This window comes from Mirounga angustirostris, unplaced genomic scaffold, assembly GCF_029215605.1.
Source record: "Mirounga angustirostris isolate CCGP_5_RB_7025 unplaced genomic scaffold, mMirAng1.0.hap1 SCAF_2, whole genome shotgun sequence".
NCBI classification, from domain to species: Eukaryota; Metazoa; Chordata; class Mammalia; order Carnivora; family Phocidae; genus Mirounga; species Mirounga angustirostris.
In genome coordinates this window covers 76,527,163-76,544,274 of record NW_026991710.1, presented here as the reverse complement: position 1 = coordinate 76,544,274, position 17,112 = coordinate 76,527,163, and the positions used below count along the sequence as shown (strand labels likewise).

Here is a 17,112-nt window from a genome sequence, read left to right as displayed (position 1 = left end):
AAAACACTCATCACCTCCGTGTAAGCGTGGAGGTGATGCACACGTCTTTTTCAGCACACATTTACGTACCCATTTAATGCTCTCAAAACCTCCTAAGGTTGTTGTTACTAATATTGTTAAGAACGCTCCATGAGGCGGGGCGCCTGGGTGGCTCAGTGGTTGGGCTTCTGCCTTGGGCTAGGATCATGATCTCGGGGTGCTGGCATGGGGCCAGCGTGGGGCTCCCTGTTCAGTGCGGAGCCTGCTTCCTCCCTCTCCTCCCCACCTGTGCTCTCTCTCGCTATTTCTGTCTCTGTCTCTATCTCAAATAAATAAATAAAATCTTAAAAAAAAAAAAAAAGAATGCTCCATGAGGGCAAGGATTTTTTTTTTCTTGTTTTTGTTTACTGCTTTACCTCTATTATCCAGAATAGTACCCGGCAAAGATTAGGTACTCACTAAATATTTAAACAATATGGCTCTTCGGAGAAAAGGAGTGTAAAGGAAATATGCTAGCAGCAATGAGAACTTAAGGAGTCCTCATAAAAATGTGATTTGTGGGACAATATAATATTTGGAATCATTCATTCAGCAAAGATATACTAGTGGCTGTGATGTGCCAGGCATTCCTTCCCATAACAAGGGCATCACAGTTTCTCTTTCTTTCTTTCTTTCTTTCTTTCTTTCTTTCTTTCTTTCTTTCTTTCTTTCTTTCTTTCTTTCTTTCTTTCTTTCTTTCTTTCTTTCTTTCCCTCCCTCCCTCCCTCCCTCCCTCCCTCCTTTCTTTCTTTCTTTCTTTCTTTCTTTCTTTCTTTCTTTCCTGTTTCTTTCTTTCTTTTCTTTTCTTTTCTTTTCTTTTCTTTTCTTTTCTTTTCTTTTCTTTTCTTTTCTTTTCTGAAAGGCCTGCTCTTACGAAGCTCACATTCTGCTGGGGGAGGGTGAAAACAAACCAAGAAAATACACTATGTTGTTAGACATGGTAACGAAGAAACACACAGCAGGTGAGGGATGAGACTGTTGGAGGAGGGTCCCGGTGAAGACGTGGTCAGCCAAGCGTTCCCTAAGGAGACCTAGTGAATTGCAGAAGCCAGCCCCGTGCATATCTGAAAAGAAGGCTTACTTGTGCTCACTTTCTCTCATTCTCCGGGAGCCTATGGTGTAAGGTTTTTAAACATAGATGAGCATGTAGCAATAGGCACACATCAGCATCTATAACTTTGATTTTATCAACGGAATGCAAATATGTTAGGTTATTATTTACACACAGAGATCCTATAAAATGCCAAGAAGAACCAGAAGTCTTTGCAGGATTGGACTGTTTGGCAGGCATATCTCATCTAAGAAATGAAGGAAGAGACTTAGGGGGAAGTAAGTTGCTCCGTCTCTCATTGGCTTGTGATTGTCCCTTACTCATCATATAAACCCAAGATGCAGTCACTGATGAGAGCATAGAAGATACTAGAGACTCCACAGAGACATAGCACAAGTAAGTGATACGACTGAACTCTACAAAGATAAGAAATGAGATAGTGTTCTTTCTTCATCTTAGTGTTTTTTATTACTGTGATATTCTGTGTGACTGAGCAACTGATACCTATTTTCACCATGCCACTCATTCAGCTCTCATTCAGAGCCTCTCTGTTAGTGGCCAGGTAGAAATCAAACAGTAGTTTTCTTTCTCTTTCTTTCTTTCTTTCTTTCTTTCTTTCTTTCTTTCTTTCTTTCTTTCTTTCTTTCCTTTCTTTCTTTCTTTCTTTTCTCTTTCTTTCTTCTTTCTTTCTTTCTTTCTTTCTTTCTTTCTTTCTTTCTTTCTTTCTTTCTTTCTTTCTTTCTTTCTTTCTTTCTTTCTTTCTTTCTTTCTTTCTTTCTTTCTTTCTTTCTTTCTTTCTTTCTTCTTTTCTTGAGGGTAGGTGAAGGGGCAGAGGGAGAGGGAGACAGAGAATCTTAAGCAGGCTCCATCCTGGGCCCGGTGTAGGGCTCAATCCCATGACCTTGAGATCATGACCTGAGCCTAAATCAAGAGTTGGATGCTTAACTGAGCCACCCAGGCTCCCCAAAATCAAACACTAGTTTCTAAGAGAAATATAGGTACTGGAGATTTTGAAGGATTTTAAGATTTTAAAAGATCCTTTAAGTAGATATTAGTAGATATAAAAGTAGATTAAGTAGATATTAGTAGATATAAAAAATGCAGTCAGTACTGGAGGAAAAATTCTTCCAGAATTTTCCCCACTAATATTTTCAATGTGTGAAGCAGTGGAGAAGTTCTTCTCTTTTTCTTTCTTTCTTTCTTTCTTTCTTTCTTTCTTTCTTTCTTTCTTTCTTTCTTTCTTTCTTTCTTTCTGTTTAGGGATTTTCTTTGTAATATTTTCTATCATTTTAAGGCTATTTTGTTGAAGCATCTCCATGTTTTGCCAAGAATTGCATTCTGTCATCATTTGGTTTCAGAGGTAATTTAAGGCATTTACCCCAGACTAAGAATTTGAGCCTCTCAGCTCCCAAAGGATATTTCAATTATTCCTCTTGCTTTGGCTTTAACGTGAGGCAACAATTTAAAATATTTAGTTGGTCTTTGGTGGGAAAAGAGAGATCCTGGCTTGCCAATGCAAAATTAAACATTCAGGATTCGACTGAAATCAGTATTTTACTCAGTTAACAAAAATGCTTATATTTCTCTATTGTCCTACAATTTAACTTCAACCTGGCAACTTTTCCAGAACCGAACTAGACACGCTCAGGGACCCTGTGAAGGAGGGAAATCAACATTCTTTACCACCAACTGTTAGCGGGTAATGCAGTGCTGTTATTTAATGCCATAGTGTGCAAGAAGTTCTTATGTAGACAATAACAACTCCTGTGATTGCTCTCTAAATCCACTTTTTACAATTCAAAACACTACAGTCTATATGATGGGATCACAAACATTATACTCTATGCCGGTACATTTTGTGTAGGTTAAATACTGGCCAAGTTGGGATCTAGCAAAGAACTGTCGGCAAATTCACAAATAATCTTTGTTCTTATACTTCAGACTTGTAGGTTATTGCATTACGACTAGGCACATATAACACTCTATCTGGAATTCTTGAGTATGTTTGACATTCCTTTTATTTAAGAGTAAGAGCTCATGTAGATCAACACTTTTATGAGCAAAATAAATAGCGTTTAGGTTTTGAAGTGAATTGTAAATAGTTAATACTTAATTCCTTATTTGTAAGTTTTTCTATCCATCAAAATTACTCCAAAAATTCAATTCCTTTTTTCAGTTACCTGCTGAAATCCTCAAGGTATGTAACATAGTAAATGAATATTAGCCTCCTTGGCCAGAGTTGAATTTGGATGGTTATCTCCTTTCTGGCAGACATTAGCATTTCTGATACTATGTTTTACTGTGTGCTTATAGCAACATACAGATTAGAACATCAGCTCAGTTAAAATGAAATGGTTTTATTATAGCTTGTACTTGATCAATGACCGCATTAAAATTGTCTCTGGGATTGAATAGTCCTGTGCTTTGTGGTTGTTAATCAGTTGAAATGTGCCAGTGTTACCATAAGGAAAAAGAGCTACAAACGAGGAGAAAGAAAGAAGCTCCCCAAGACAGAACTTTTCAAAAACACTATTATTTTCCATGTAAATATTAATTGATTAATTATTGATTAAATAATTTAATTATTTATCTCTTATAATTAAATATTTAAGTAATTAAAATAATCAAATATTTAATTAACATTAAATATTATATATTAAAAGCTAAATCTTCTTTTGCATTTAATGGCTCCATCTGTCTGAGTTCACAGGTGAAAGTGTCTATGCAGGGGTTTTATGAATCATCATTCATATGTTCTTTGAGGAACTGTGTATCTTATTTTTCAAACACATTCTAAGTGGGTTTTTTATTTATCTGATGAATCAGGAACTTAATTTTTTTTAAAGGCTTTTATTTTATTTATTTGAGAGAGAGAGAGCATGAGCAGGGGGAATGGCAGAGGGAGAGGAAGAAGCAGACTCCCTGCTGAGCAGGGAGACCGATCCATCCCAGGGCCCCGAGATCAAGATCTGAGCCGAAGGCAGACGCTTAACCGAGTAAGCCACCCAGGTGCCCCTTGAATCAGGAACTTTAAATGACTTCTTCAGAGTGGAAGGAAGCCAGTGGTTAGTTTTAGTTGTAAAGGAAAGCATTAAGCACAATCAGCTTACCTTTTTACTTCTTGTCCTGTATCATTTCAGGAAACATTTTGCAGCGTGCCCTACATGGGATTCTTAACACGGAGTGACAGTGTTCAGGGCTCAGAAATGAAGCTCTCAGGGAACAGCATGATACTGGGATTTGCCTAGGCCAGGCAAAGCATACTTAGTCTATCATGCAGCTGGGTGTTATTTCTATATATTATGGGAAGCTGGGATCTAATTTTTTATAGTTTTCTTCTTTGTCTCAGTCTGGTCCCATTAGATCCCCACTGAAATGGCATGTCTGTCATATATCTGAGGTTCTGTTTCCAGACTCTACACACCTCTAGACGTCTGGTCCTGAACAAAGATCACATTATCCTCATTACAAGGTTTTTTTAAAGTCTTGCAATCTGGTAGGTCAAGTCCTCTCCTTCTGTTCTCTTAATTTTTCTTGGTTACTTTGGTCCTTAGCATTTCCATTTGAAATTTAGGCTCAGGTTTATTCACAGACACTCTTGAATTTTAAATACAAACAGTAACTCTGATTGCAAATAAGGACAGTTTTGTCTCTTCTTTTCCATTCCTTACATATGTTGTTTATTGTTGTCTTATCTTACTGAGTTAGCTGGGCCATCCATGACTATGTTGAACAGTAAGGGTAATACTGGGGTTCTCATTATTCCTGACATTAAAGAAAATGCTTCTATTGGCTCCCCATTATGTATGATGTCTGCTCTAAGTTTTTTTTGTAGAGACTCTATTTTCTTTTGGGCCTGGTGTCTTTCATGAATGTAACTAACTACCAATTCAGTTTCTTTACTGGTTAGTGTTAAATGCAAGCTTTCAGGTGTTTTTTGTTTTTTGTTTTAATTTGTGTCAGTTCACATATTTCTAAAAATTTTTCCATTTAAGCGTTCAGATTCAGGGACATAAAGTTATTTGCCATGTTAGCTTATGATTTTGAATGATCTATTTCATCTGCTCTTATGACCCCTTCTTGTGTATAATATTAGTTTTTATGACTTTTCATACATTTTCTTTATCAGTTTTACTGGAGGTTTACAATTTGACCTTTTAAAAGTTGTATATAAAAGCTTGCCAGGCCCTAGTTTCCAGCAGTGCGTCTCTATACAGTCTCCCATTTGAGGGGGAACTTGATTCTCCTTTTTTCTGAAGGAGCTACCCTCGTGGATGACACTGCCTCTCTCCGAACTCAGGGACCTGCTTTACCATTTTACAGGTGAGGAAACTAAAGCTGGGGACAGGTGACTTGCCCAAGGCCATTCATATAGTAAGTGGCAGGGGTGACCCCAAAATCACACATTCCCTTTGCCACTGATCTGTTCCGCCCTTGAGCCTGTTCCTCACTGCATCTCTCGGTGGGAGCGCGATATGTCTTACTTTCATCATTTTAACCCGTCATCCTCATGAAGTAAAGGCTTTAACAAAGTGAGATTATTGTAACAAATATACTGCTAATTGCAGTGAGGGGAAAAAATTTTTTTAGGCACTGTCCTCTTTGGTGATCATTAGCTTATATTATAAATTTCCTTATAAATTTTCACCATACAAATATTTACCTGGAATTTCTTCTGTTAGGTTTTGTTTTTTTTTTTTTAAGATTTTATTCACTTATTTGAGGGAGACAGTGCTAGTGAGAGAGCACAAGCTGGGGAAGAGGTACTCCCCACTGAGCAGGGGAGCCCAATATGGGGCTTGATCCCAGGACCCCAGGATCATGACCTGCGCCAAAGCAGATGTTTAACTGACTGAGCCACCCATGCGCCCCTCTTCTGTTAGTTTTTATGCAAAAGCTTTATAAAATATAGAAAGGATTTGAAGAATCCATAAATGTTTCCAATTGCATTTACATTTACTTATTTTTCATGTTCTAAAAGTGTGCACATTTACCCTAAAAAACAAAAGTCTTCAGGTTTGGAAGTTTGTAGCTGTAAAAATCAAGAAACCAGACTTGTGCTCAGTAGAAAATATAATTATGCAAGTAACTACAGGAATGTGTTGTGCAAGTACAGCTTCATTAATGAGTCATGACTGTTGAAAGGATGTTCTAGAAGGAAAGATAAGCATTTGTCAGATGGTCACGGACCTGTGCCAAATCTTAGATTTAAAGATATATTTGCAGAGAACTATAGATAGCTGCCAACTTATGCTAATGATTTCTTAATGTCTTCTTTACTTGAGTGAAACACAATATAAAATAGCACGTTTTTGCAAATGAACCACAACAACAAACAATCCCTGTGTTTTCATGCAGAATTAGGAGGTAGACACTGACATTTACATGGCATTTGACCAAATGAGAAAAAGTTGTATGTTTAATTTTTAATATTGATCATAATGGATGTATATAAATCTACTCATATAATGTTTGTAAGGAAAATGCATATCATGTCTCTGTTGCTGAGGAAAAATTGACCTATGACAGCAAAAATCAATAAAGGAAAGTTGTGTAAAATGTTCACCAAATAACTGCAACCAAGAATGACACTTTTTCCACTCTGAAGGCTTTTTTTGTTCTTTTGAGATTTAAAACAGATAGATCAAGGAATTGTAACCACTACGCTTTTTATTTCCTAGATAAGAATGTTCCCTTTATTGTGATTACATAAGTATTTCCTTTTTTCAGAAGGAAGCTTACTACTTTACATTTTTTATTGGCTATTTTTGTACTCTCCTATTTTTCCCACTATTTATTTCTAAGCTCCACATTAAGCTTCATTTAGTCCTAACCCCAAATTTGAACTCCTTCTATGCATATTTCTCCCCCAAAGTACTGGGGCTGTAAATCTTAGAATTTCATTAGTTCACTCCAGTGAATTCTTCCCTCTAGAGAGAGCACTCCCTCACATAGCGATGTGTGTGGCAGGTGCCACATGTCGCTTGGGTGCAAACTGGACTGGGTAACAGGAGTGGGCTGGGCATGGGATGTTCAGAGTGACTCTGTTTCCAGCAAGGAGCACCAGCCCCACCCACAACACCTGGACAGGGAAAACCAAGGCCCAGAGAAGTGGATTCACCAGAAATCACCATCATCATCATTTCTTGGATCTTGAGGGGGTCTAGATAGGCAACCAGACAGTTCTTTGCAGTCATCCTCACCATAGATAGACACCATGAATGCACGAACTTGGCAATCTGGATTTTTATGGTTTGTGTTTGACCTTTTATGTGATGTGCTTTCAAATATATATTTTTTAAGATTTTATTTATTTGAGAGAGAGAGAGAGAGCGCGCACGCGCACAAGAGAGAGCGCATGAGCCAAGGAAGCGGCAAAGAAGCAGACTCCCCGCTGAGCAGGGAGCACGATGCGGGACTCAATCCAATCGGATCCGAGGACACTGGGATCATGACCTGAGCAGAAGGCAGACGCTTAACTGACAGAGCCACCCAGGACCCTGTGATGTGCTTTCAGATAGAATTTTGTTTTGAGAGTTCAGCCCAACTTTTCTATCTCACATTCCATTAATATCCTTGAAAGACTTCCTTAGCAGAAAATGAACTATTTATACTTAAACCACTTAAAATTAATGATATTTATGACTTCTATTCATGGAATTACTATGATTATTATTTATTTTTAGTGTACTGTATTCACAGTGTTTATTCTTGACCATAGAATGAATTCAAAGTTATTATTGTTGATAGCTAATAATTAAGTGTTTAGCATTGTGTTAAATGCTTTACATGTATTACCTCATTAAATCTCCAAATCCGTATTAGTACCTCTATTTACAGAAGTGGACTTTGAAATTCAGAGAGATTTTATTGATTAGCCCAAAGATACATAGCAACTAAGATGAAGAGCTGAATTTCAAATGAAAATGTTTCTTTCTCAGTTGCCGGATCATCATAAAATTACCATACGTGCTACTACTATTGCTTAAAATCATTGTTTATAAACAATGACAATGGGAGGATACAAATCACAGAAAATCAAAAAATTGTAACGACCTACAGCTTACCCAATGCCGCCAGTATTAGCCAACTCTCCGAAATTTAAGAGAAGTTGCAACCCAGCGGCATGGATGCAGTAAAAAAAAAAGAGAGCAATGTTTCCCTAAGTCATTGATTCCTAGAGGGGAATTCCACGGGGGTGGGAAGAGAGTGGATGGACGGCCAGCTCAGGTTGGCAATGCTTGGCTCCCATCCTCTTGCATGTACCCTGTTCTTGAAATCCTCATCCAGCTGTCCTCACAAACTCAGCTGAGTCACCAAAGCAAACAATAAACCAAATGTCAAATTACAAGTGAGTAAAGGCAGGACAAAAACAGCTTAAAATGGAAAGTTTTGGACTCTGTCCTCTGACAGTTGGTGATAGATAGCCTCTCACTCTGAATTTTTTTGTAAGTAAAATTTGAGTCTGGTTATTTCACTGGAATGTTCTAGCTAGTTCTTTTTTTTTTTTTTTAAGATTTTAATCATTTATTTGAGAAAGAGAAAGCAGGAGCTGTGGGGGGGAGGGCCAGAGAGAAAGGGAGAAGCAGACTCCCTGCTGAGCAGGGAACCTCACATGGGACTTGATCCCAGGACTCTAAGATCATGACCTGAGCTGAAGGCAGACACCAATTGAGCCACTCAGGTGCCCCATCCAGTTAGTTCTTAAAGAGAGGGTCATGATCTTAATTCTGTCAAATTTTCCCCATGTTATTAGGATTCGGGCTTTGAAATATTCTCTTAATATCTCCAGTTATCTCAAAATATGCCATAAAGTTTTGGAAAAAGTCCCCAAAGGAAAATGTTGAAACATCTCTAGAGGGCTGTTAAAATAATCTTTCAATTTTTCTTTCTCCAGAATCTTACCATGCCAAACTACAAACTCATTTATTTTAATATGAGGGGGAGAGCGGAAATTATTCGTTACATATTTGCTTATTTGGACATAAAATATGAAGACCACAGGATAGAACAAGCTGATTGGCCTGAAGTCAAATCAAGTAAGTGGCACAAGTAACAGTTTATGAAAATGTAGGGAAAATATGTCTCCAAAACCTTCTGTCTTTCCTCAGGGAAATGAAAAAATAGAGGTTTTTAAATCTCATGTAGCTTTACATTGAGAAGCAGCAGTTCAGGAAAGTTAAATCAATGCTATGTGGCCCAAATTTTCCTATTCAAGATGAAAACACAAACCTCACAGAAAGAATATATCAAGATAAACAATAAGAAGTTTTGTCATAAGAGCTGAAAGAGGGAATCCTGAAGCGAGTATTCTTGACAACTCGAATTGGATGGGCTTACTACAGATATCTACAATCTTCTGACAAGGGATCAGATATGCCGCTCTAACAGAAAACCAAACTCAAGGTGGCTTAAATAAGAAGGAAATTGTATCACATAACTGAAAATCCAGAAATAGGACAGGTTTCAGGAGATGACTTTATTCATTTTTCCTCCTCTGTGTGTTGCCGGCATCATGAGGCTAGTAGCAATAAGTTTGCAGCAATTTCAGCCCCACAGCCTTGAACAGTAACATCAAGAGGTATATGAGAGAGAAAGAGCACTGCTTCCTTAAGTGTTCCCAGAAGAATGAACAAAAACTCCCAGAAGACCTCAGCAAATTTGTCATGTCTCAACTGGCTCAGATTGGGTCACATGTCCATTTCTGAACCAGTCACTGACCAAGCAGATGGGAAGAACCTTGAACCATCTAGTCTACCTCAGAAGTTGGGGTTAGAATCAATGTTCAAGAGGTATGTGACTATTCAAAAGAAGGGTGAATATGTGAACAAAACTGGAATGTTTGATCAGAGGGAAGAGCAAATTGACAAACTGGGCAGGTAATCCAATGAAAACATGCTAGTTAGCACTCAGGACAAAGGGGAAGAATTAGAAATATTATTACATTAAAAAGTGTGTGGCTCTCAGTAAGCTGTAAGTCATCCTCTAGGTGCTATTTTCTTTTCTTTTTTAGAATGAAGAAAGGATAGATGAGCTAATTCTTTGCCCATCATGTCTGCCTAGAAATACTAACTAAATATTAATTATTTGTCCAAAATTCACATTTTTGTGTTGGTATTATTACAAATTTGCTTAAAGATGAAGTTGAAAACAACTATTGAGTATTTGAAGACTTTTGGGCACCTGGTGGATTTCATTTAATTTCTCCAGCATGCCTTCATGGGATGTATTATTGTATCTATTTTATAGCTGGGATAACTTCAGCACACAGAATTTATGTAATTTTTCCAGGTTCACAGTCCTAGCAAGGTAAAACTGTTTTTCAAACACAGGTCAATTTCATTGAGTGGCCCAAGTTATTTACACTAGATAATGCCAATAACACCATGATAACTGGCATATTAACAATACATATCGCCACATGCCTTCTGGAAACATGATTTCCTTTAAAATCATTAGCCCTGTAGCCACTCTTTTCCTTGTTAGAGAACTCTTCCCTGGTGGGCTAGAATATCTTATTTCCTGTTCTCATGAAACTTTCTCATTAATATCCAAACTTTCCTCCTGCTATCAGAATTTGTACATGGGATTTTTAATTCTGTTGTTATAAAATGGGTGAAATTTAATTTTATCCATTAATTAAGATGGATAACAAGCTGAAAAGATGTTACATATAACAAATTCTGCCTTTTAGTTTTTAGATATAAATTCTTTGAGTGCCTCATACCCTATTCTATCTTGACTTTTCACCATGTTATTGAAAATGGAATTGCCAAATTTTCTTAATATTTTCATAGATTCTTTTTTTTTAAAGATTCTATCCATTTATTCATGAGAGGCAGAGAGAGAGAGAGGCAGAGAGAGAGAGAGGCAGAGGGAGAAGCAGGCTCCCCAAGGAGCAGGGAGCACGATGCGGAACTCTATCCCAGGACTCCAGGATCATGACCTGAGCCGAAGGCAGATGCTTAACCATCTGAGCCACCCAGGCACCTAATATTTTCATAGATTCTCAGAGTGGGAAGGTATCTTAAAGTTCATGATGGTTAGGAGATTATATATATATATATATAGTTTCCAATGCTTTAACAGACACCCAGCACAAGTGGAATTTAAGAAACAAAATGGACATTTGGGAGGGGAAAAAAAGAGAGAGAAAGAGAGGGAAACAAATCATGAGAGACTCTTAACAACAGAGAAGAAACTGAGGGTTAATGGAGGGATGTGGGTGGGGGATGGGCTAAATGGGAGATGGGGATTAACATAACGCTTGTTATGATGAGCACTGGGTGCTGCATGTGAATGATGAACCATTGAACACTACTCCTGAACCAATATTGAACTGTATGTCAACTAACTAGAATTTAAATTAAAACAAAACAAAACAAAACAAAACAAAAAACAAAAACAGACACCCAACACAAAAATGGACTAAAGAGGATAGCAATTTATTTCTTTTGCATAAAAGCCCAAGCTGATATGGCAGTTCTCCTCCACAGAGCTGTCAAAGATTACGTTCCTTTTTTCTGTTGATCTGCCACCCCTAGTTGGTTGTCTTATTTACATAGTGTAAGAGAGTCCTGTCTCCTTCCGCATTCCAGCTCACAGGAAGTATGAGAGGGAAGGAGGCACATCTCTTTCTTTCAACCGCATGACCAGAGAGTTTTACACCTCACTTCTGCTTATAGCCCCTTGGCAAGAACTTCTTCTTTTTTTTTTTTTTTTTAATTTTTTTATTTATTTTTGAGAGAGAGAGAATGACAGAGAGAGAGAGAAGGACAAGGGTGAAGGTCAGAGGGAGAAGCAGACTCCCCGCCGAGCAGGTAGCCTGATGCAGGACTCGATCCTGGGACTCCAGGATCATGACCTGAGCCCAAGGCAGTCGCTTAACCAACTGAGCCACCCAGGCGCCCAAGAACTTCTTCACATGGTTACACATTACTGCAAGGGAAGCCGGGAAATCCTGACTTTATTGCTTTGAGAAAAAAGGAAAAAATAAATGTTAAAAACAGTTTATTAAAATTTTAGCTGGCCTCATCTCCCATCTGATTCAGGAGTGCTCTCTGGTGTTGGAAACCCTCTATGATCTCCCCTCTGTGATAACCTAGAGTATCATTGGATATTTCTATTAAAAAGTTCTAGGTTGGGGCACCTGGGTGGCTCAGTCTGTTAAATATCTGCCTACGGCTCAGGTCTCACAGTCCTGGGATCAAGCCTCTCAGCCCCTCATGGGGCTCCCTGATCAGCGGGGTGCCTGCTCCTCCCTGTCCCTCGGCCCCTCCCCCTGCTTGTGCACACACATGCTCCCGCGCTCTCTCTCTTTCTCTCTCAAATAAATAAATAAATAAAATCTTAAAAAAAAAAAAAGTTCTTCCAGGTCAAACCTGGTGGACTGTGCACAGGTATTGACATTTTTTTCTTTTCAAATAACATTAAAATACTTCTTTAAAAAAAAAAAAGGCAAAGCCCTACAAGAACAAAGACATCAAGCTTGAATAAGAGAGCACAAAATTCTTAAAGCTGGAAAACAGGTCCAAGAATGGTAAGGTGACTAAGTAGGCCAGTGATGCCCAAATATAAGCCTGGTAGAGGCGAAGGCAAGCCGAATCACTGCAGGGAGCCCCCAAGAGGCTCAGGAATTGGTAGCAACAGAGAACTCTAAAAGCTGAACCGACAGAGGGTGGACTGGAAGCACGTGAAGCAACAGCATGACCGCCCTGGAAGCAGTATGGACGACGGACCAGAGCTTTGTGGGACAACAGGCATTTCTGAGGACACAATACTACAAGCGGGACTCAGTGGAAGTCTAAAACTAAATCGTGAGACTCAGAGCCCTTATCCCCTGCTCCCCAATCAGAATGCTACACCCAGACGAGTATCCCTTTGACAGAAAGAGTTCTCTCGGGAGGAAGCCGATCAGCCCCAGAGAAATGTCTAACAGACACTGGACAGGTGGGAGTCTCAAGGCCATGGCCCAGCCCGATCCCATATACACTGAGATTCCAATTAGCTTCTATTCCTCTCGCTTATTTAAAACAGGAATGGCAAACCATAAATTAAGAGATATTTGTGAGAAGACCTCTAATGTGAAATAGACATAAACAAAGAAGCAGAGGGAGAAAAAATCAGCTGAGGGCATCAGGGTGATGTAGCAAGAAAAAAACTTCAAAAAATATAAGACCCTCAGAGATGGGGCGCCTGGGTGGCTCAGTCATTAAGCGTCTGCCTTCGGCTCAGGTCATGATCCCAAGGTCCTGGGATCGAGCCCAGCATCGGGCTCCCTGCTCTGCCGGAAGCCTGCTTCTCCCTCCCTCACTCCCCATGCTTGTGTTCCCTCTCTCGCTGTGTCTCTATCAAATAAATAAATAAAATCTTTAAAAAAAAAAGACCCTCAGAGAGAAAAATTCTATATATTCTGAACAAGCATGCTATAAAAAGGAATGTTCAGAGACAAAAAGGTTTTGAAAATTAAAAATTTGATACAGACAAAACAAATGAAATCAATGAAATGATGAAAAATAAGGAACTCCTCCAGAAAGTACAATAGGAAAAAGAAATAAAAAATAAGAGAAAAAAGATTAGAAAAATTGAGACTCAGTAGGTTTAGGATGTCCAATGTCTCCATGAAATTCTGGGAAGAAAGAAGGAAAAAAATTTTTTTTTCTTTTTTAAGATTTTATTTATTTGACCGAGAGACACAGCGAGAGAGGGAACACAAGCAGGGGGAGCGGGAGAGGGAGAAGCAGGCTTCCTGCGGAGCAGGGAGCCCCACGCGGGACTCGATCCCAGGACCCCGGGATCATGACCTGAGCTGAAGGCAGACACTTAATGACTGAGCCACCCAGGCGCCCCAAAGAAGGAAAATTTTAAAAGACTCTTCCTTATATAAAATTAAAATCTATCTCCTCAGTGGCTTTCATACATCGGTCTTGGACATATCATCTTAAATCGTGGAAAGCTGATTATTCCTTCTTTCACATCCAATTATTTGAAGCAATCTAGTATCTTTAAGACAGCATAGAGAAAAAGCCACTGCTGTGTAGACAGTTCAATGATAATACTCTGAGTGAAGATAAAGGTCACTGGCTGAATACAGAACTGAGTCCCAGTTAACTCATGCATCCATCCCTCTAGTCACCAACTTTTAGAACTTGCTTGATTGTTTCTCTGATCATCATTGTGACTGTCAGCCCAAACTTCCCAGCCCAGGCTCTACTTCTTGATTTAGATACTGTTTCCCATGGACTATATCAGATCCGCAAGGTAGGTCCAAGGGACAACTCTCTTCTGTTCCTTGAGTGATCCATTTATATCCCTCGATTTGGATTTCCTCACCACCCAAGAAGGACAAGCTCCTGTTAGACTTAATGTGTGGTGCCTGGGAAATCACAGTATTCCAGGCATAGGACCAGCGCAGAGCACAGCATGACCACCACGCTTAGCACGGGTCCAGATACTATCCAAAGACATTTTACCAAGATTAGAGTGGTTATTTTGACAGCCATATCTCACAGCCTTATATTCAGCATCACTAAATTCCTTAAAGTTGTTCGACAGGTGCTCCTGTTGGATTACATCTCCAATAACCCCAAAGTTATTAATTTTTTTCTGGAACCAAATGAAGGACTTGGCATTTGTATTCTTAAATTTCTTCTTGTTAGATGCAGCCCGATATTCCAAGTGTTGGCAATCATCCCAATCTTGGCTCAAATGCTGCTAGTAGCTGAAAGCTTACCATCCCACAGGTCATCCATGGTGCCAATGCTAAAAAATTATTCTTCATCTTGAGTTAATATCTGTGCCTTTTAAAGTACCTTTTAATTGTAGCTCTGCATTTTAGAGGTAGTCGGAAAATGTCCCATTTTTCATCCGTTTGACAGCTGTACCATATTTGAAGATGGCTATTAGGTTTCTTTTGTCTTCGTTTGTTTTATCTCCCCCAGTAAAGAGTGCCAAGTTCTCCAGCCAAGCCTTATAAAATGTGGTTTTCAGACCCTTCTCTAACTTGGATACTATCCTCTGGGTTTGCTCTGATTTTTAATGTATTCTCAAAACATGGCTCTTAGAACTATCAACACAGCTGAGCAAAAGTTCCAGCTGAACTCAGTCTGAATCTCACCTCTACCAGGTATGTGACCTGGACTAATTATATAACCTCTCTTCACCTCACTTCCTCATTTGTAAAACGGGATAATAGTTAATGCCTACATCATAGGGTTGTTGTGAGAACTAGAAAACCTAATGGGTACGTTAAATATGTAGTACACTGCCTAGCATAAAGGGGGCCTCCCTAAAAATGTTAGGCATGTCAATTCCTAATCACATACTTCACTGCAGATGAGGCATCACGAAGACTAGTACTCGGCACACTCATTAGGTATGTACTCAAAGACGGTTTGATTCCTGACATGAAGCACAGTTCATCTTTTACTTATGTGTACGAAAGACACTTGACGGTTGATTCTAGTAGTTGCTCTAGGGTCAAGGGATTGTGAGCGGCACTTTGTTCTTTTCTCTCTTCCCAAAATAATTATATTTCCCAAAGTAAGGCACTGGTTGGAAAAATTGTGATCAATACATATGATAAAATATAATGTAGCCATTAAAAAGGTGATGTTTCACTGATTTGGAAAGATTTCAAAAAGATGTTGTCAAATAAAAAAAGTGGTTTACAAATACATACTTTAGGATGCTGTTTTTAAATATAAATGAGAAAGCAATTAAAATATTCAAATGGTTATAATTATGTGGTAGAATTTATTTATCTTCAAGTTAGAATTTTTCTATAAAAACATATATTACCCTCTGACAAAAATATAATAAGTTTAGATAAGAAAACAAAGTAGGATCTACAGATAAAATGTTAATGCATCTGCTCTGAGGCTGCCCTGTATTTGTACAAATTGCTTGCTGCCTTACTATATACTTCACATAGTCCCTCATCAAAATAAGAATGTGGCTAAATTCCTTACCATAACTCAATATATAAATCAAACTCTCCATTTCCTCATCTTTTAAAAATTTCTTTTATTTCTTTTTAAAATTTTTTTATTATTAAGATTATTTATTTGAGAGAGAGAGCACACGAGCAGGGGGGAGGAGCAGAGGGAGAGGGAGAAGTAGGCTTCCCGCTGAGCAGGGAGCCTGATGTGGGGCTCGATCCCAGGACCCTAGGATCATGACCTGAGCCGAAAGCAGATGCTTAGTCGACTGAGCCACCCAGGTGCCCCAGACTATGGTTTTAAAGAATAATTAATGGTATCGCTGATCGAGGCCACAAAAATTAATGAAGCTTTAAAAGAAAGGTTTATTTAAAAGGTTAGTAGTAGGTATATGTAAGCCTATGAGGTAATACACAGTTTAATATGTGGTATCACTATAAACCTGGGTTTTAGACCTGGTGCTGCCATGAGCTCTGCAGCAGGTCTTCTAACAACTCTTCTTCTAAAAGACTTATAAAGATTCCACTAGAGGGGGCCTATTGTCCCTTTTAGAACAAATATCCAGGAATTCCAGAACTTTAAAATCATGATTTGTTTCCATAATTATCAGTAAAAATGGAAGTAGTATTACTTGATTTTGTTATGGAAGTTGATTTTTTGCTTATTTTTTTTAAGCTCTTCCATTTGGTAAAATCCCCATTTTGGAAGTTGATGGACTTAACCTTCACCAGAGCCTGGCAATAGCAAGATACTTGGCCAAAAACACAGGTAATATGTTTATTGTGTTGAAGAGTTTTGATAACTGAAAAAAATACATGACATATATTCACTATTTATTTATTAAATAACTTTATTATTGAACAGTATAGTGTAAAGAATGAAACAGAAGATATGAAAGAAACAAACCTAATCAGCTGAGCGTAATTAAATGGATTGTGGCACTTCTACTTACAGGAATCCCATGTAGCTGAAAAAAGAGCAGGGATGCCCTTAACAAACTCGTAAAGGAAAGATCTGTAGGATATACGGGGATGTGTATATTGAGTGGGATATATAGTTTTATTTTCATAAAGAAATAATGGAAGAATACCAAAAAACCCCCTA

General features: G+C 38.5%; 1 protein-coding gene across 1 annotated transcript in view; it reads left to right on the top strand.

The window, feature by feature from the left end:
* Positions 1 to 1,130: 1,130 nt before the first annotated feature.
* Positions 1,131 to 17,112, top strand: part of HPGDS (hematopoietic prostaglandin D synthase) — a 28,843-nt gene continuing 12,861 nt past the window's right edge. Inside the window, exons 1-3 of the mRNA XM_045880747.3 lie at positions 1,131 to 1,465; positions 8,967 to 9,108; positions 16,684 to 16,776. Of these exons, the coding sequence (XP_045736703.2) occupies positions 8,976 to 9,108; positions 16,684 to 16,776 (226 nt within the window). The 5' untranslated portion in view covers positions 1,131 to 1,465; positions 8,967 to 8,975. The remainder of the gene's footprint in view (positions 1,466 to 8,966; positions 9,109 to 16,683; positions 16,777 to 17,112) is intronic.